The sequence below is a fragment of the Vulpes lagopus genome, chromosome 6, assembly GCF_018345385.1.
Source record: "Vulpes lagopus strain Blue_001 chromosome 6, ASM1834538v1, whole genome shotgun sequence".
Classification (NCBI taxonomy): domain Eukaryota; kingdom Metazoa; phylum Chordata; class Mammalia; order Carnivora; family Canidae; genus Vulpes; species Vulpes lagopus.
The window spans coordinates 133,164,929-133,185,782 of record NC_054829.1 but is presented as its reverse complement, the minus strand read 5'-3'; the positions used below and the strand labels follow the sequence as shown (position 1 = coordinate 133,185,782).

The following is a 20,854-nucleotide window of genomic DNA, read 5'->3' as shown; positions in this document are numbered from 1 at the left end:
CAGTGAAACACCTGGTACAGTTTGGGGAATTATGAAGTCACATTATGGTCACAGTTTATTTGTGTCGTGTTTGTGTGTGTGTGTGAATGTGTGTGCATATGCAGGTGTATGTGTGAGCGAGAAATCCGACTCAGGAATATATCAATTTTCCCTTGTGGTGACCAGAGAGACTACGTACAGTCCACGCTATTCTTAGGGATTTTCTCCTGTTTTCAGCCTCGATGAAAACTCTTAGGAATTCTTCGTCCTCACGATGTGGCTTCAACAGTAGAGCACGTTTTCATACTTTATAGCATTAATCCAAAAACTTTCTTAGAAAGCCTTTTTGTTTCCATCTTTATAATTCTGGTCTTGACCCCATCTCACCAAGTGTCAAGGATGTCTGTGACATAATGCTCGTTGCCTTAGGTTTAATATGAAATGCATCCCATCTATTACCTATGCTTTAGCTATTAGGATGTCGGGATCTGAGCAATCAGTCATTCCCTGCTTCCTGTCTAATTATCTCATATAATTAACTCTCACCCCTCATGGTTTCCCTCTCTCCATGCCATGCCTGTGCTCCTCAACAGCAGTGGTTCTCAACCAGGATAGATTTTGCCCTCAAGGAACATTTGGCAATGTCTGGAGACATTTTTGGTGGTCACAGGAAGGGCTACTGGTTTCTAAATGGTGGTGGTCAGCAATGCTTAGGTCAACACCTTCCAATGCAGAATAGAGGACCATTCCCCACGACGAAATGTTACCCAGTCCGAAAAGTCAGTAGTGCTGAGCTCGGGGAATCTTGCTTAGAAACTGCCTTCTTGTGTTTTATCCGAACCTTCAGATTTCTTCCACCCCTGAGGTGTTCGGGTTAACATATCCTCTCGGTTCAGACTAGCTGCTTAGTAGCAAAAAGTGGTTATAAGATATTAAGATATAAAATTCTATCTCCTGTCTCATATTGTGTCGTGCTTTGGTTGAAGTCCGGCAGCAGCCAGCGTCATCAAAGATGCTTCCCTTGTTAGGAAAATAACAGTATATGAAAATTGACATTGCCACAATAGCACAGAGTAGGTCATGGAGGAAACTGAGGCATATTTCTAAGTAAAAGAATACAGCCGGAGAGATTAATAACTATGATTATCCTCAGAGTAATAAATATGATTATCCTCAGATGTTCTCTGCTCCAAATGTTATTTGTTGTTATGGAAATTCTACTTGCATGTACATTGAGCAAATCTCCATGGGCAGCTTAATATTAACACTATCTCCCTTTCTTCCTTCTTTTTTTTCTTTTCTCAGACATTTCACATTTTCAAGAACAAAATGATTTAAAAGGATTACTAGAAAATCTCCATCAAAATATCCAAGCCAAAAAAAGGAAGAATGTAGAAATCATGTGGCTGGCTGCAACGGTAAGCACTCTCCAGCCACATCTTTGTCCCTGTCGCCATGATGTCCAGCGAGCATCCCTGGGTGCCCGGGCTGTAGGGTCCAACCTCTACACTTTGGGTTATCGGATGCCATCCCCCATTATCTAGGGGATTAGCCATTCTCAGTGCTGGTGGTAGCTCTGTCAGTACATTAGAACACAAGGTGGAAGAGGAGGCTCTCAAGGAGAAAGAATTCTACTCTTGGCTTTCCTGGTGGATGCTGGGTGTTGTTTGACAGTTGGAGGCTCAAATGAAGCGTCTGTGGTCTCCTTTCCGTCACCTGTTGTGATGTCAGTCGCCCGTATCAGGATGCTGAAGTGCTGCCCTAGAGACAGACGGTTGCAGCAGAGTGCGGCTAGCGGAGCCCACGCACGGCCTCCGTCAGGCTCCTGGACATACTGTTCAATTAAGGAGCTTGTAATGCGTTTGTTAATTTAGATATCAGCGTAGAATTTATTACCGATGGATTGCTCGTGGGGTGATGAGCTGTATTTTCTACGGTTCTTCCTCATGTAGTGGTGCCCTCAGGGGAGAAGTTGTGCCTCATTTCCCACCCTGGTTCTAGCACAGGGAGGGAGACAATAAGGCCTGTGTTTTTTAGACTCTTGTCTGGCAACCACTCAGGCGTAGCTCACACGAAGTTGTGAATTTTGTTAAGCAGTCAGACCCGAAGATCCGTTCCTAATGAGAGGATCTTTTCATCAGAAAAGGCACACGTTGGAGATCTTTGTGATGAATGCCACATTTGTAGGCGTTGCTTGTGGAATTTGGGGTTCAGCGACTGATCTTCTAACATGACTCCGTTCCTTCTGTATCAATAGCGTATAAAACAACGCCTCATCCCTACTGCCAGTGGTCAATCAGAATCCAATATGACTTACCCTCTTCTGGGAAAAAGGAATGGATGATTTACCATGAGCCTACATAAAATAATTTACCGAGAGCAAGGCAGGGGAGAGCTGCTTTAGCTTCCCTTCATGCCCTCTTGGAGCCCCAGGGAGGAACATCAAAGGTAGCCATATGAGACCTGGCTTGCAGGCAGCTCATTTACACCGGCCCCACTTAGCACCACACTGCAGCGCAGGAAGGTTGTTTTTAATAGTCTTCCCCCCACCCCCCCCCCCCCGGTGTGTCTGCTCTTTCTATCTTCAAAGACGGCTGTGGTTGTTAATTCTCACAAAAATTGCACAAGGTAGGTCGTGAGCTATTTTTGCTATTTTACTAATGATAGGCTAATAGGAAGGTAATTTGATCATTTCCCAAGGCTTTCTGACAGCTTCGGAACAAATTCATATGTCACTGTATAGACGTATCATGAAGTGATGCGAATTGCTAAGTGAAGGATGTACGTGTGCAAACACCAATGTGCATTTTCTCTTCGTATATGTAGTTTTACTGATTGACTATATAAAAAAAAAAGAGCTTTTCCCATGAGTCTTATTCATTCGTGGATATTCTTTTTGAAACTTAAACACTGACCAAATATGGCTTTCTCACAACCTAACTGTTGAATGGGTGATTATCTGCCTTGATAAATGCAAGACACCCATAATGTGCAAGCTGAGCATTCCGTAGAATCACTGGCTTTATTATTACAGCAGTTCTGTAGGGCGAAACCTCAGTTTCAGTGTCCTCTTTGCAATTCAAGGACTTGGATAATATTTTGCATTTGAAGACGTATAGAAATTCCCTTTGACATTTTCCAAAAAGCTTTTGTCTCTATTTCATTCTCATTTATTTATTTATTTTATTTATTTTTAAAATGTATTCATGAGAGAGAGAGAGAGAGGCAGAGAGAGCACAATGGGGAGAGATGGGGGAGAGGGAGAAGCGGACTCCCTGCTGAGCTGGGAGCCTGCCGTGGGGCTCCACCCCAAGCCCTGGAGGTCATGGCCTGAGCCAAAGGCAGACCCTAACCGACTGAGCCGCCCAGATGCCCCTTCTCGCCTATCTTTTAAAAATCTATTAGTTAAATATTGCTGTGTTCTATTTTACGTTTTCTCATTGAAAAAAAATATAAAACTACTTGGTCTTGTCTTGATTGAACTTTAAGAAATAAAAAGTAAGAATTGGAGGAGACCACATGCCAATGAAGTGAATTAAATTAAGTTCATATGGTTCAAAGGAGCTATGGAAATAAGGAAATCAAGACTAAGCCTGTCCCCTCTGATTGAATTGCCCTTACCTCCTCTTGATGCGAAATTTAGAACACTAACATCCTCACTAGGATAGTGGCATATAATAGAAATAACACGTTTTAAGAATATTCATTCTTTTTAAAAATCATTATCACATACATGGCCATTGAGGTCTATATTTCATTATTATGAATATAGCCAAGTCTTTGTTATTTTATATTAAAAATTCTGAAATACACTTTATTTGAAAAGCTTAGGGTTTTCCAGATGTAAAAAAGATTTTATGCGCGTGCTTTCATATTTCTTGAATCACTTATATTGGAAATAGTGACAATGTACCAAAGGTCTAATAAGGACTTGTAAATCCTAGTCTGATATCAGAATCACAATTAAAACATGGTAAAAACCCTTGATAAAGCATGTTAGTATATCTTTTCCTCGTGGCAGATAACGGTTAAGGCCTCCTTGATGGCAGGTAATGAAGCAAGACTGTATTATATCACATTAGATTTATTTTAAGCACATATTGATTAACATTGTTGATAGTAATGTATAGTGTTGGCATCTCATATCCGAGACCTGCCATGGCACAGGGAAGAGAAGAGAACAGAATGATTCACCTGCTAACCAGAGGGCAGTGAGACAAAAGATAATTGTGGCTCAGAGATTTTTCTCTTAAATTACGTTGGGATAACAAAAGAAACAGAAAAGGACAGAAGCTAATGGCTCAAGTCATGATCGCAGGGTTGTGGGATCAAGCCCCTGCATCAGGCCCCACGGTCAGCTCAGAATCTGCTCGGGGTTCTCTTGCTCCCTCTCCCGATGCTCCTGAATGAATGAATGAATGAATGAATGAATAAATAAATAAATAAATAATCAATCTGCTTGGGGTTTTCTTGCTCCCTCTCCCTCTGCTCCTCTATAAATAAATAAATAATCAATCTGCTTAGGGTTCTCTCACTCCCTCTCCCTCTGCTCCTAAATAAATAAATAAATAAATAAATAAATAAATAAATCAACCAACCAACCAACCAACAAAATCTTTTAAAAATAAATGAAAGAGGGGATCCCTGGGTGGCGCAGCGGTTTGGCGCCTGCCTTTGGCCCAGGGCGCGATCCTGGAGACCCGGGATCGAATCCCACGTCGGGCTCCCGGTGCATGGAGCCTGCTTCTCCCTCTGCCTGTGTCTCTGCCTCTCTCTCTCCCTCTCTCTCTCTCTCTCTGTGACTATCATAAATAAATAAATAAATAAATTTTTTAAAAAAAATAAATAAATAAATGAAAGAGCAAATCTATATGAACTTTCTTAGCGTTGTACCCAGTACAGTAGAGCTGCCATTAACAGTGACCATTTGGTGTCCTTACTCTTACTAGTTGCATCGATGAGGGGCTAGCAGTTCAGTTACCTGCTGCAGGGGCAACATGTGGATGTGTGAAATCTCATAACCTAAAACCAAAACTAGCAAATGTTTCTTAAAGGTAAAGTAAGGAGGTGTTAGCTATGTAGGATTCAGATCAAGTGTCTGATCCAGGAAGTGCAGTTGTATCTTCCTTTCACGATTAAGGCGTCGCTCCTGAGCCGTGACTGTCACCATCATCCACTACAGCTGGGCCTCCTCTCAGGGAGCACGGCTGCCTCTGCCGGACACTTACCACCTCCTCCGGCTTCAGCAGCCCCGCACCTCACACATCATATACAAAGAAATACATAAATTCAATCTGTTCCACCAGCTTTTGAAATGAAAAGATAATGTTTTTCATTCGCTAGGGCAGATTGAACCAATTGACTGTCATAAATTAACATAAATGTGGTGTGTTTAGATAAGAAGTGTTTAGACGAGTCCGACACTTTAGAGTCATCTACAAATGAGCAATAAACTGTTTATATGCCTGTGTTGCAGATTTGTCGCAAACTAAACGGTATTCGTTTCACCTGTTGCAAAAGTGCCAAAGACAGGACGTCGATGTCAGTGACTCTTGAGCAGTGCTCGATCTTGAGAGATGAGCACCAGTTGCACAAGGATTTCTTTATCCGAGCCCTGGATTGTATGAGAAGGTAGCCCATATGTCTTCAACTTTCTTTCTTATAAGGTCATTTTAAAGCTTTGTTTCATTTTTTTTTTCCAAATGCATATTTTACTGGCAGACTAAATATTTAGTGACTTCACTGCATTTCCATGGCTCATAGCTTGTGGCATGAAAGATAAAATAGTGTTAAGTATTCCCTCTCCTAGGCAATAAAAAGAGAAGGTGGCTGGATTTTGATAATAGCTTATTAACTCATTTAGATCCAAGTTGTAAAGGGCTCTGGTCCTTCCATATATAATACTTGAAGAACGATTTCTTTGCATATTAGTAATTATGAATATGCACAAAATAAAACTAAGTTGTTATCCAAACAAAATCTTTCCTAACTACAGCTCACAGATGATCTTCCTAATGTCTTATAGGGTCTCCGGGTCGGTCACCTCCTAAAATTATTTTCGCATCCCTCATCATAAAGATGGGATGACACGGATACTTTAGGGAGTTAGTGTCGTTACTCTGCCGACATTCCAAATGCTATGCCTGAAGTCATGTTTCTTGATTCATTTCCACGGTAATTAAATCTAAAGTGTAAAAGCCATAATGGGAAGGAAAAAGTGTCTCATTCACAATGTCTGTCAGCAAGGACACACGTTAATTAAAAAGTTAAAAGAAATTGTGTCTCTGCTGTAAAGACTGACTCAGAAGCACACCAGCTAGCGTGGGACAGCCTCTCTGCTCCCCAGAAGGAAGTGTCCCGCGATGCTCTAGAGAGGGCTGCTTCTTTTCCGGCATAGCATTGGCTTCCACTTTTTTTTTTTCTTTTGTTAACTGCTGCAGTCTTTCGTTGGGGACGCGGATGCTTGCCTGCGCTTGTCCTGTGCCTGCATGTGTTCTCCACCAAATGAGAGATTTCTGAGCCCTGTTACCGCATTTCATGTCTCTTGGCATTTTCATTGTTCAGTAGAGCTCTATCGTGATGTTTTGATAAATGTATGAGGATGGATCTCGGCCATCTAAAACGCATTTGGTTGATATAAAAAACTTCTTTTAGAAATAATCTCCCGGCACTAATGGGAAGAATTCAGAATCTGAATCTGAAATCTTCTGATGTGCCTAAAAAGACCGCATACGTCACCATGGATAGAACAAAGCCACCAGGTAGGGAGAGTAGGAGCATAACCATCTCATAGGCCAGATGCACCAGAGGACTACGCTGATTCAACAAACAGGAATTATCTGGCAGGTGCAGTTGTTGTTTATTTAAGGCAGGGATAAAACAGGACCCTTAAATTAGAAAAACAGTTCTTCCAAATTGGTAAATAAAAGACATACGTGTCATATACATGTTAAAATATAAAACTAGTTAGTGTGGTTCTGCCTAGCGTTTATGTAGAATTGACATTGTATACGTGACCTACTTGCTCATGACGTGACATCTATGGGGTTCATTTCTGGATCGTTAAACAACGTAAGGTAGAAAATTTTAATCTAAAAACACTGAAGATCTTAATTTCCATACCCCCACTTCTCTGGGGGAGGGGATCTCTATATATTTATATTTATAGATTTTTTTTTTTTTATAAATTTCCAATCTGTCAAATTTATCATTTGGTTTTGGGAACGCATGAGAGCTATGTGAGGCTGTGAGGGACTGTGTGTGCGTGTGAGTGCGTGCGTGCTGTGTGGATATGTTTAAGGGAAATAAGATACGTCTTTTCCTTTAATAACTGCCATAATTTCCTTCTTTGGATATTCTGTGTAACAGTCTAAGCCCATTGGTTTATGAGTTCTGGCGACACAGAGTAAATGAGAGCATGGGGTTTGGGAGCCAGCTGGCATGAGTTTTAATGCAGCCTATATGCCACTTACTAGCCACGAGCACATTAACGTCCCACTGCCTCCTAATGCTTTAGGCGACTTAACTCAACTCAACCTCTTGGTGCCTCAGTTTACTCATCCGTAAAACAGATGTGATAATGATAGTAGCTCTTCTTAGGAGTGTGTTCAGGATTAAATGAGTTGACATGGATAAAGTGGTCATACAGCGATTACTATATGATATTCATTAAGTTAAATAAAAAATAAATGTTGAGGGTCATAATGTCAACATTCTAACCTTCCAGGTACAGTAAAACCTGTTCAACTATGGTCTCTATAATTTTTGTGAATATGTTATAACAAGTTTTGACTCGAATACCGTATATTAAAGTTGGCTGCCAATTCTTATAAATAAGTCTCCAAATGCAATGCTTTCTCTATTTAAGAAGATAGTTCTTTAAATTCTACCTTAAAGTGTTCATGTGTTTACAAATGCTGTGCTAATTATGGATGGAGCGTATTGATTAAAGTAAGCCTGGATAGGTTTTTTTTTATAAATGGCTTTTAGGTTAACGTGTATTAACGTTAGCATTTGAGTCATAGATTTGAGATTAAAGAGTCACTCCAGAAATCTAGTCAAGTCTGCTTGACTTTATAAATAATGAAACTGAGATCTAGAATGTTTTGGCGAGGACTATTCAAACAGAACGTATTGGAGCCGGCCAGCACTGGAACATGGATGCGCTTGTTATATTTTAATCTTATTGTCTTCGTACCAAATGAAACAAACTACTATCACTTAAAATTATCTGGTAATGCGTTTGACTCCTTCGAATCTGGTACTTAAAATATAGTTGACCCTTGAACAGCACAGGTTTGAACTGCATGGGTCTCCTTACGTGTGGATTTTTTTTTTTTTAACAAACACAGTACAGTACTAAAAATGTACTTTATTTTCTTACAATTTTCCTAGTAACATTTTTCTTTTTTTCCAGCTTGCTGCTTTGCAGTAAGAATACAGCATATAATACATATAACATACAAAATATATGTTCATCAACTGTGCTAAGAGTAAGGCTTTCTGTCAACAGTGGGCTATCGCTAGTCAAGTTTTGGGAGGTTCACACGTCATACATGGATTTTCAACTGTGCAGGGGTTCAGTGCTCCTAACCCCTATGTTGTTCAAGGGTCAAGTGTATCATGTAGGTCTTAAAAAACATGCGCTTTTAGGAATTTGAGACTGTGTACAAGACAAAATCTGCCCAAATCCTGAGCTCTTGAAGAGCAGACTCTAGTTCTAGATGTAAACTGTTTAATTTCGACCCTATCAATCATGTCCACCATTGTACTGGGGCCTTGAGCACAGTGTCTGGTCCAGAGTAAAACAAATAGAAATAGGGGTTGGATAAATGAAGAACAGTCCAAATAGGAATTCATTCTGCTGCCTTTTTCAGAACTGTGTGACAACTTTGTCTTTTTTTTTTTTTTCAATTATGTTTTCAGTAATGTTCCAGGCTGTGATTTGGTTCTTACTGTTATGTCTAAGCCTCATCTCCTGAGGTTGCTCTTGGGTCTCTGTAGTTCAGTGGCCAACGATTAGCCAGAGGTTGCTCTCCGACAGTTCAATCCAATAAGGCTTCCAACCCCTTTTGGCGCACCCGTGGACTGTGAACAGGGTTTTCAGATCTGCTCTGCTCTTCATTCCCACCAGGCCTGTTAGGTCCTGCTAGTTGGCAGGGATGTTCAAGGTGGAGCAAAGCCCTCCATGGCGCTCTCATTTTCGGGATCCCCGGTTAAATCAACAGCTGGTCCTCTGGGAGTGGCCCCAGTGGGACTCTATCTCAGGCTAGCCGAGAGGTTGACTGTCAGCATCCGCTTGCCTCCAAGAGCACTGCCCTTTCTGACAATGCTTGGGAGTGGCGTTTCCTGCCATCATCTGTGGGAGGAAACCACCTGCTCCCCCCCCCCATGGGAAGCACCACCTGCCCCCCTCCCCAGAACCTGAGCTGAGAGGGGCAGGGGTGGGAGCAGCACCAGGAAGGCAGGAAGACCCACACCTCCCGCCTCTTGCCCACCGTGGGCACTCTCCCAAGAAGAAACAGTTCGCAGCTTGTGGCTTGATGTCAGTTGATCACCAGGGTCTGACATAGTTGTTTTTGACAGTACTTTCCATCGTCATAGGTTTTTTAGGAGAAAGAAGATTTGCAGAACCCCTCAGTCTGCCATCTAGGAAATCCCACCCTCAGACAGTGGCTTTAAAATTAAGACCTCAGACTGCTTCTGGGGCTTGTTAAAACTACCTGTCTTTGGGCTCTGTATGATTTATAGTTGGGAAGATCTGAGGTGGATCCAGGGATCTCATTTTTTTAAGAACTTTCCTAATATTCTGTGACACAACCTTGGATTTAAAAAAAAAATCAGGGATCCCTGGGTGGCGCAGCGGTTTAGCGCCTGCCTTTGGCCCAGGGCACGATCCTGGAGACCCGGGATCGAATCCCACGTCGGGCTCCGGGTGCATGGAGCCTGCTTCTCCCTCTGCCTGTGTCTCTGCCTCTCTCTCTCTCTCTCTATCATTAATTAATTAATTAATTAATTAATTAATTTTTAAAAAATTTTAAAAAAAACAATGTCTTAAAGGACTTGGATTTTTATGCTTTTGAAAACACTGTTTTTTTTGTTTGTTTGTTTCATTTACCATTGGTTGCAGTTTATTTTACCTTAGAATTATTCTAACCACCTTTCAGGCTATTTACTCTGGATTTTTTAAAAGTTCACCAAGGTTATACTATCATTGCTGGAGTTTTTTTAGTTTTACTTTTTCTTTATCTATCTTAAATTTTTTCTGTTGTATTGTGCTTCTCTCTGTAAGTTTCAGATTATTTATGGATAAATGAAATGTAACAGATAAAGAGAAACAAATAAAGCTTCATTTGGCTGCTTAGTCAGAAAGTCCCTCTCCGTAAACTCCATGGGAACAGGTATTTTTGTTCTCCTTTGTCCATTACAATCTTCCCAGGACCTAAAACGTGCCTAATGATAGTAGATTCTCTATAAATATTCAGTGAATGGGTAGATGAATGAATACATAACACAGGTTTCTAAAATATTCAGGTCTTCTATATTAGGAAGTTTTGTGCATGATAGACATTTAGAGTTAAACATGAAATTATTACTCGGTTGTGACATATTTATAATCCAAAGTTCCAGAAGATAAAACTGAAAGCTTTGGAGAGGTTATGCTACAAATCCAAAATCAAACAGTCCACCAAAAAACCTATCTTAATTCATAGTCTGAATCCACACTTTGTACTATTCTCAAAAATTTCACTCCCGCTTTTCCTACATAGCCAGTAGGGCCCATGGCTGCACGCTCCTGGGCGTACCCCTGGTTACACTCTGCTTGGCTGACGTAGTGGAAGGGCCTCTGCAGATTAGCAAGTTAGGGGAGAACGGGGAAGAGCTGGCTCTGTGAGGAACTCCCAGTCATTGTCTGCATTGCAGGACCAAAACCATGATTCTCAACCCTCCTTAGAAACCCGAGGGGGTGGGGGGCCGAGTAGCAGGGGTCTCTCTCCAAAGCCATTTCTGGGATGGGCAGTAGGCAGAGAGCCACTTACCTGGAGGAGGCCTCATACCTGCCACCCTTATTTTAATGACTTTGTGTAAGACTATAAGGGGTACCTGTCCCTTCCTTGAGTTTTGAGGTGCACGTGTACTGACAGATTCTCCCCTGATCATCTAGAGTGGAAATTTACAAAATGGTGGCCGCGTAATTGGCAGATTTTTTTTTTTTTTTAAGAAAGGAATAATGCACTATTAGCTCTCATTTGCTGGTTACGGGATCTCTGTCGATGTTAAGAGCCATTTTGTCCCCGTGCGCTTATAGGAAGCGTTTTCAGGAGGGACTTCTAAGCTTGTATTTCATTAATAGTCAATTAGGAATGGATTTTAAAATACAAAATTTGACTGGATTATGAAATGTCATGCTTTTGTCAGAAAACGATCGTGTTGGGGAATGGAATCGCCACTAAAAAGTGAATTAAAATGAAAATGCCAGGGCCATCTTAGCTCCCTTCGCAGGAACCCCGGGATTCCGTGTAACGATGTGACGCCGTATTGCGCAGTTGTCTGTGACTTTTATTTTCCTTCTGCTCCATGACTCTGCAGTCTGTCGTTCTGTAATGCTCCTTAAAAGGAAGATAGTTGATATGCCATTAGAAAGGTTAATCGGGGTAAGCATACAACCTGCTCGTCACCCTTTAATCTCTCTATTTTAGTAAATATCAAATTCATAAAAGGCTAAAAGGCCCATGACCCTTATTGAGTTTTATCTTGTTGGATGCCATATTCTCCACATGTTGCACCTGAAATGTATTTTGTTTTTATTTCATAACTTATGAAATTTTCTGCTTTATAAGTAAGTGACCCTTTACCAACTGATGTCAGCAAAGGTTTTACTTTCATGACTTACTTTTCTGCGGGATTTACTTTTGAGTCCCGTCGTTCATTTGTGTTAAAACAGAAAACCCAACTTTTTCCTTCCTTAGTCTTGTTTTCACTTCATCTTATTTTTCTTTTCTTTTGTTTGGAGGAGTCAGAACAAAGCTGCTACTGCTTCGTATTCTCTCCTATTTCAAGTATTAAAGTGAATAATAAGCAGTGGAGACAGAACTCATGGAAGCTTTCAGTTATCTACCCAAAAGGGCTGTGTTTGTGTAGAGCAGCGTCAGGGGCAACAGGGTTTCCATCAGCACGTCGAGTTCTCTCTTCCCTTGAGAACTTCAGTTGTGTGTTTGCTGTTTTATTTCAGTCCGTATCCAGGATGAATAATAACAATAAGCCCAGACGGAGTCACCTTCATCTTAGGGTTGCTGATAGTTCCGTGATAACTGACTCTGTTAGGGTGTTTTTGCTTCAGTTTCCCGTAAAGTGTGAGATAGTGGCAAAGAATGCCCTTTTTTTAAAAAAAAAAAAAATCATTTTTGGAGCAAGTATCCTTTAACAAGCTATCCACAGATGAACCACCAAGAGAGAACTGAACTTCTTGGGGAAATCAAAGAATGGCCTACGGAAGAACTTCCAACTTCTTGAACAAAACATATGTCCTGATTTTAGGTCATCTTCACACATTGATTGTGTGTCCTATTATTTTGATACTAAAAAAGTCATGATCTTGAGGTCTGTGTCGTCTTCCTAATTTGTTTTGTGTAGGATATTTGTCTCCTACTACTAGTGGCACGAGACCCGGTGCTTGTCATCCAGAGCAGCTACCAGCTTTGCACACACCTTCCCAAATAAGTCGCTTCTTTCGGTTCTTGAAGTTATTGCCTGAGGGCCTAGAATTCTAAGTGGAAGGAATACATGTTTGTTTGTTCGATTAGAGATTGTATTTATTTATTCATGAGAGGCACAGGGAGAGGCAGAGACACGGGCAGAGGGAGAAGCAGGCTCCCTGCGGGGAGAGGATGTGGGACTCGATCCCGGGACCCGGGGGTCACGCCCTGGACCAGAGGCAGATGCTCAACCGCTGAGCCCCACAGGCATCCCAGGAATACATGTTTTTTAATTACGTTTAATGGAAACAAATATAAGTGAATTTAATTAAAACAGATTTAACTTTTGCCACATAGAAGTCAAGAAGATCTGGGTTAAATCCTTATTCTAACGCTCATCATCTGTACGTCTTTGGGCAAACTCCTCTCAGTTTCCTCACCCATGAAGTAGGGGGAGCGATCTCTCTGTGATGGTTGTGTTAAATGAGATCACTAACCTCCAGTCTCCGTGCCCAGTGGTACCAGGGTGTCGGCTGGCCCCCATGCCCTCCCCATCGCCACCTGCCCTGCTTATTCCTCCCTAGCCCCTGTTTCTACCCCATGCCTCCTCCGATACTCCTGAAATTGAGGAATTTCCCTGGTTTTCAGGGTCTCAGAAGAGAAGCCCCAGGATCAATATTTGGTTTCTAAAAGGTATCCTGTTTGTTTGTTTGTTTGTTTTAAGGTTTACATTCATACCTGGGTCTAGTCCTCTCCTTTAGTGGCTGCATACTAGTCCCTCAGATGAATAGACAATTTATCTATTCCTTTGTTGAATTTTAGGTTGTTTCTATTATCTTCTATTATATTCTATTATAAACAACAGTGCAGTAGATGCATACTCGTGAATATACTCAAGAGTATAAGTATGAGAATTTCTCCAGTATAATAAACATAAGAGTGAAATGGGTGGGGGACACCTGGGGACTCAGTGATTGAGCATCTGCCTTCAGCTCAGGGTGTGGTCCTGGGGTCCTGGGATCGAGTCCCACGTCGGGCACCCCGCAGGGAGCCTGCTTCTCCCTCTGCCTGTGTCTCTGCCCCTCTCTCTGTCTCTCTCACAAATAAATAAATCTTAAAAAAAAAAAAGTTAAACAGGTGGTAAGGTATTTATATTTTCAATTCTACTAGATGCTACCAGATTGCTCTTCAAAATAGCTCTACTGTTTATACCCCTCAGCCCGTGCACCTGTACTTCCATTTTCCACTCGCCCAAATATTTGCACTCTACAGATTTTTACCAATCTGATGGGTGAAAAGTGATATCTTGATTTAATTTGTATTTTCCTGATGATAAGTGATATTGGACATCTTTCCAAGCATTGATCGGCCATCTATGTTTCTACTTCTAGCATCTCGTCTTTATTATACGTTTCACATATTGGAGGTTTGCATATAATGCCAGTTAAGAAAGGATTCCAGCGTATATAAACTACTGATTTATTGTATTTAAGTCAAGTTCTAGATAAGAGAGCTTCAGGAGTGATTTTTTTTTTTAAGAGTGATGGTTTTTTAAAATATTTTTGTTTTGTTTGTTTGTTTATATATTAAAAAAAAAAAAAAAGCAAAGTGGAGTAGGCCAGAAGGGTCTCTTGGGTTTGGACAGAGAAATGGAGTGTTTTGACAGGAGCCTGTGACATGAAATGAGCCATTTTAGTGCTCCATTTTAGACAAGGAACGGAGACTTCAGCTGAGACACACGTACACACACACACACACACACACACTGAGAGGAGAAGGGAGGTGATTGATTCTTTTGCACTTGGAAAATGAGGTATAGCAGGAACTAGTCCTAGGAAAGGCTTGTTTTCCTTTAAAAAGCCAGAGATGCAGGCGGCCCTGGCCTGGAGGATGTGTGAACAGCAGTTATGCCAAAATCTGGAGCCTGTTTCTGCTCCTGGAAGGTTGAGATGCAAGAACAGAGGAAGTGAGTGGGTGTAGCCGCGTATTTCTGAACCTGAACACCATGTTCAAAGAAACAACTCAGAATTAAACACGTGGATGTGAAACAAATACCGCAGCTCCACCTCAGACCTCGCTTGCTTTTAAAGTCGAAGTATTTGTTAGGGCGTTTACTTCTCCCATAATAATGCTTCCCAGGACTCACTCACTGAACCACCTAATAATTTCTTCCACAAGTGTTGCATGAACAGTCATTACCTTCAGCCTCGTCCTAAACGATGATATTCATGAATTCCTGCACTTGATGTGCCTGTTACGTTTGCCCTGACGCCCGTGAGAATAAATCCCAAACCGTTAAAATCAACATATCTTCAGTGTGCTCCGTAAAAATTCTTGCCTTCATCAGAGTGTTTGGTCTACTTGGGTAAACACTGTCGTAGAAAGGCTTCACCCCTCTTCCTAACCTGAATTTTGCTTATAATGCTCCAGTCTTTAGCCCAGGAGCACAAACTGCAAGTCTTCATTGGCCGCTGTCTAATAAAAATTCAACTGGGAGAGTCCATAGGTTTATGGAAAAACAGTCAAAATACAGAAAATACTGCAGAATTTCTCCTGATTGGAAGATCACAGATGACAGAAAAGTTCAAGCGTCCAGTGTAATGCATTTATGCCCGAGGATAATGGTCTCAAGTCCTATGAGCAGAAACACATCAGGCACAATTACACCCCATTCGCTCCCATTCATTGAGTCTATCAGGATTCATAGGAGTGTGAATGACATCATTATAGAGATCAGGAGTGTAATTTATAAAGCATATCATTTGGAAAATTGGTAGTTTATTATAGTAAAACAATCACATGTGATAGTTCTCAAGTATCACAGCAATGTTTTGGCAGAGTTATTGCTCTGAATCCTCTAAAATCTAAGAATTAAGGCCGCTTGGTGAAGAGTAGTGAGTGTATTCAGTGGTTAAGAGGAAGGACTTTGGGGGTGGAGGGCCTGGCTCTCCACTTCTTGGCAGTGAGAAGGGAATCCTGGGAGCCTGTGGGTTCTTTATATGTAACGGGAAACAATGTTTATGAAGAAATGGGTAGCAGGAATATCGGGTAAGTGCTTGATAAAGTCTGACGATTGCAGCGTCGATTTCCCCAGCATCTCCCTCTCACGGGGCTGTTGTGAGGATCAAATTAAACAACGACCGTCGAAGCACCTAGCAGTAAAAAGGAAATGCCGCTGAGGCTGTTACCGCTGGTCACTGTGGCTGCACTGCCCGCTCCCACCTCCTTTGTCATAAGATCGCCTCCTCGCGCTGGTTTTTACTACACTGTGCGTTGCTGTGATTTCTCAAACCAAACTGAGGGAAGTAAAAGAAGCAGCCCTTGTAGTTGTTCGTATAGTCTGTGTGCTGAGGCTCCCCGTGGTCCCCAGGCCAGCAGCAGCAGCAGCCCCAAGAGCTCGGACGTGCGGTTCCTCAGGCCTCCGCGCACACCCACTGATCAGACTCTGTCGGGGGGGCGGGGTGGTGGGCGTCGGGCAGAGCTTTAACAGACTCTCCAGGTGACTGCCATGCGTACCTGGTCTCGTGACCCCTGGGCTAGTGTAAGGATGGTGTTACATGTTGAGCAGTTTTACTGAGATACAACTCACGTACATCTGCTGTTGCACCCCGTACCATAAAACCCACCCCTTTATTTATTTATTTATTTATTTATTTATTTTTATTATTTATTATTTATTTATTTATTTATTATTTATTTATTATTTATTTATTTATTTATTTTTATTATTAGTTTTTTAAATCCACCCCTTTAAGGGTGAAATGGAGTGAGGGGTATCGAGTTAACTACTCCTGGGGATAAAGGGTACAGCATGCGGAGTAGAGTCAATGGTACAGTAACGGTAGGTGACACCTGTGGTGAGCACAGCATGACGTACAGAGCTGTCACCACCATGTTATACACCTGAAACTTAGGTAGCGTCGTGTTTCAACTATACTTCAATTAAAAAAAAAAATACCCCGTGAAATATTCGAAGTGTATTTATAGCAAAAACTTCATTTCCTGTTTATCTGAAATGTAAACAGAAAACATTCACCTGAAACTTAGGTAGCGTCGTGTTTCGACTATACTTCAATTAAAAAAAAATACCCCATGAAATATTCGAGGTGTATTTGTAGCAAAAACTTTATTTCCTGTCTATCTGAAATGTACAAAGAAAACATTCGCCCATTTAAAATGTACAATTCAGCAGATTTTAGTGTATTCACAAAGTCGTACGGCCATCATCCAATCTAATTTTAGAAAATGTCCATCACCTTTGCCTACTCTGGACATCTCACGTAAACAGGATTGCACAATACGTGGACTTCTCTTACTTAGCCTACTATTTTCAAAGCTCATCTGTGCTGCGGGCATTTTTCATCACCTCCTAAGGTTCCCTCGCTGTGAGTATTCTTTGCATTCATTTCTGCAGCATTGACCCCGGGCTGGTTGGTGATTCTCCAGAACAAGTCGAGTACGTGTGTGCGTTTGCGTATGGGGGTTGGATAGCTGGATGGGACTGAGTGTGTGCAAGTGTGTTTTAATTTTGCCATTTCCCTTTTATAGGGACTCGTAAAAGGCTCACAACCAATTTTGTGATCCATCTACTAGAAATGGATAACATTCTTTTATGGTCCTTCTTAAAAACTCTAGGGGCTTCATTTCTAATTTCTTTTATGATATAACCCTTGCATTTACTGTTTCTTTCCCACTTTTCATTCTTGATATCTTGCTGCATTTTATGTATCCATTTATCTGCCTTAAATTCTTTTTAAAACAAGGCAGGATTTAAATACCTAAGAATAAAACCACATAAAGCATCCCCTCTATCCTAAGCTAAAAACTTCCTAAATCTGTTCTTAGCACTTGTCAAATGAAGTTGAATAATACTGATTTATAGTTTTTTTGCAACTGGAAAAAAAATACTGTCTCCTACATCTGAATTTATGTGTTTTCAAAGTGATGTCTGTCCTCTCAACTATTTGAGAAAATAATAGCATTATACTTTTATATGCTTCAGAGTTGGCCAATCACTTTGACTGCTCTTTTGCTCTGGAAAATAGGAATACAGTAGATATCACCCTTTGTTCAGTTTCCTTCCATAATATGATTTGATAACATAAATTCAGAGATGGAATGTTTATAACACAGTTTGATTTTGTGATAAAGACTTTTTTCCTCTTGGAAAGACTAGAACAAAAGTGAGAAAAAGGCATATTAGAGCTGTCAAGAGATATTATTTTTGCCAGAAAAGAAGAGGCAAGTGTCTTCCTTTTTTTTTTTTAAGTGTCTTCTTCTTCATGAGAACAAACTGATTTTATAGCAGCTGCTCTTGAAATAGATACACGTATAGAAAACTTCACTGTCTCTAGTCACAAAAAAAGAAAGAAAACCCAGTTTTCCAGTAAGATAGCAAAATCTCACGTGCATATATGCAAGGTACATATGATCAAGTATCACATGGCCATAAGGTCAGAGGCAACGGCGGCGGCTGTAGAGAGCTGCCGTGGGTCCAGCTCCACCACGTGAGAAATGTGTGGTCGACAGCCACCGGAGAGTGCAAACCCTGACGAATGTTTGCTGAGTTTAAGCTTCTTTCCTGCTGTGGTTTGACTTCATAAATACAATTTCATTGTGCACATTATTAAGTAAAAGTTCATAGTGAACTGTGTGGTTCCTGAACGGAGAGTAGAGAGTGCACATTATCGAAAATTAATTCCAAATAATGGTGCTTTTTTGTGGATTAAATAAATCTTTTTTTTTTTTAGCAAAGAATGCAGTTGGATATTCATGTAGTCGGTTATAATCTCCTCAAAATGCAATCCTTACAGTTCTTTTATAAATTCAAACTTTGTATTACTGAGGTTATGGTTTCAGACCGTAATGGAAAATAGAAATTGCTTTCTATTTCGATTTTGGCTAAGTAAAAGAAATGCATGTTCCTTTGCAGTCTGCTTTCTATAGTTTTAGCATGAATGTGTAGATGTTTATTTTGCCACCTTGGCCCAAACCCCTTGAAGAACAAAAGAAGGATACACTCTCTTGGCTAGGATGCTGGGACTCTAAGGAGAATGAAAAATATTCAGTATTTTTAAAAAGCCTTCAGAATTTGAGGATGTTGGCATATTAGTGCTAGTAAAAAAAATCAGTTTATGTGTATTTTAAAAATATTAGCTTTAATTTGGAAGTCAGCGACTGCCTTTTGAATATCCTCATCTCGAGCTAAATGTCAAAATAGTGTTAGTACATGTTTCCAATATGCTGCCAGACTCTGCTGATTTCCTCCTGGAGTTTGATCAGTAATGGAAGCAAAATTTTGGTCTAACCCATTTGCTCACGTGGAGAAAAAAAGAAAACTGAAAAAAATCTTGAAAAAATCTGAAGCCATGTGTCCGGAGGGTAGGAGGGAAAAATAAGTTTTCTCATTTGCACGGGGTTTGACGAGGTAAAGGCACGCATCTGCTTTCATTTCTGTGCAATTTTTCCTGTATCTCATGGCCGGGACCCCTTGGCCACGGCAGATGGGCCTTCGGCTTGTACAGATCATCTAGACTGGAATTTTCCCCAGCAGCTCAAAGTTCCTTTCTAGGAAGATGGTCAGATGGTCTGCACTCCCCATAGATGTTTATTTCTCCTTGAAGGAAAATGCTAGGCAGTCTGACATTCTTGCCACGTCTCTGCAAATAAATAAATAAATATATTTTTAATATAAATATATATATAGAAATAAGTAACTGCTGAAGCAGTGCTCTCGCCCTTATTCACATGTGGCCTTCTATCTCCATTGGTGCCAAGATAGCTAAAGGCAAAATATAATATTTAGACACAAGATAAATATTTCATTGAAAGATCTCAACAAGAGTGGCTAATACTGATTTTTTTTTTCATTTCTGTCAGAACAGAGGTGTATCCATAAGCTTGTCCTGCTGAATCAGTGTTGGAAGGGAAACTAGATATCCTCCGGCCTGACAGGGTTTTGATCAATGAGTACATGCTTAATAAAGTAATTATTATTTTTCCACCTGGATATTGTTCTTAGCCCTTTAGCTAAGTGTTGTGGAAGGTTTCTCAAGGGAAGATTCTGTACCTGAAATCTGCTGCGGCGGGGGCAGGAGCAGAGATGCCGGGGGACGGCAGGACATCATTCCCTTCTTGGGTCTGAACTGAGAAGACACACGCTTCTCTAAGCAACAGCAGGAATTTACCTAGAATTCTCGGAGCAAGGTTAGATCTCGGAGTTTGAGGAAATATTGTAAGGCCACCTCAGAGAATAGTCTAAAGCCACTTTTTTTTTTTTTGACAAAGTGAATTTTGCAGCCTTGCCAAGACTTATGATCCAAATAAAGTAATTGAAATGGAAAAGTGAATTGCAATGAATCTCCTTAATGTTCCTCTCTGTGAGGGCCCAAGTTATAAATTGTAGGCAGAAATATCTATACGTGTGTGTATATATGTATGCACATATATATGGCTATCAACATAAACATAACATATATACACATAAATACAAGTACCATAGCTTATATATATAAATTCTTTTTATGTTCATTTTCCTTAGACCTAATTTGCTCTTGTTTATAAATTGTACCTCCATTCAGATGACCCAGTCTTTATGACTTGTAAGACATGTGCTTATCCTCCCACTGCTATTTGGGCCACTAAATTTAATATTAAGTAAAGAAAAAAAAAGGTAAAGTAAAAAAAGAATATCGAATAGTGTGTATCTCATTAAAATGAGACAAATGGAGGAAGAAGAATACCTGGCAGTTGACACATCAACTTCCCCCCAAATATGCAGGCAGATTACTTTGCTCATTATTTTCATGGGTTGGTGAAAGGTCACAGGCTTCAGGTACAAAATAAAATATTATTTTTCAAGCCTTCTCATTATTCCCCGAGAAATCAGTTTTCAAGCTACGTCCATTTCTGTGCACTTGTAACTTTTCATATTAGTGGTATTTTGAGACTTGTGTATTTGAAAAGGACCTTAGAGATTACCTGGTGACCCTGCCAACCAAGGTGGGAATTCTTTCTACGGCCTCCCTGACAGATTGTCAGCTAAGCCTCCCTCGCCTGCGCCCAGGAGCAGGGAGTCTGCGACTTTATGTATCAGCCTATCCCGGGGTTGGACAGCCGTGTATTTTATAAAACTTATCTTCATGTTAAGCTGACACCTGTCACCCCATAACTTCCCGTTG

General features: G+C 40.7%; 1 protein-coding gene across 7 annotated transcripts in view; it reads left to right on the top strand.

Moving 5' to 3' along the window:
- Positions 1 to 20,854, top strand: part of INPP4B (inositol polyphosphate-4-phosphatase type II B) — a 707,856-nt gene that overhangs the window by 659,122 nt on the left and 27,880 nt on the right. For all 7 annotated transcript variants that reach the window (XM_041758016.1, XM_041758014.1, XM_041758011.1 and 4 more), the window contains 2 exons: positions 1,285 to 1,397; positions 5,456 to 5,610. In XM_041758016.1, coding sequence (XP_041613950.1) covers positions 1,285 to 1,397; positions 5,456 to 5,610 — 268 coding nt within the window. The remainder of the gene's footprint in view (positions 1 to 1,284; positions 1,398 to 5,455; positions 5,611 to 20,854) is intronic.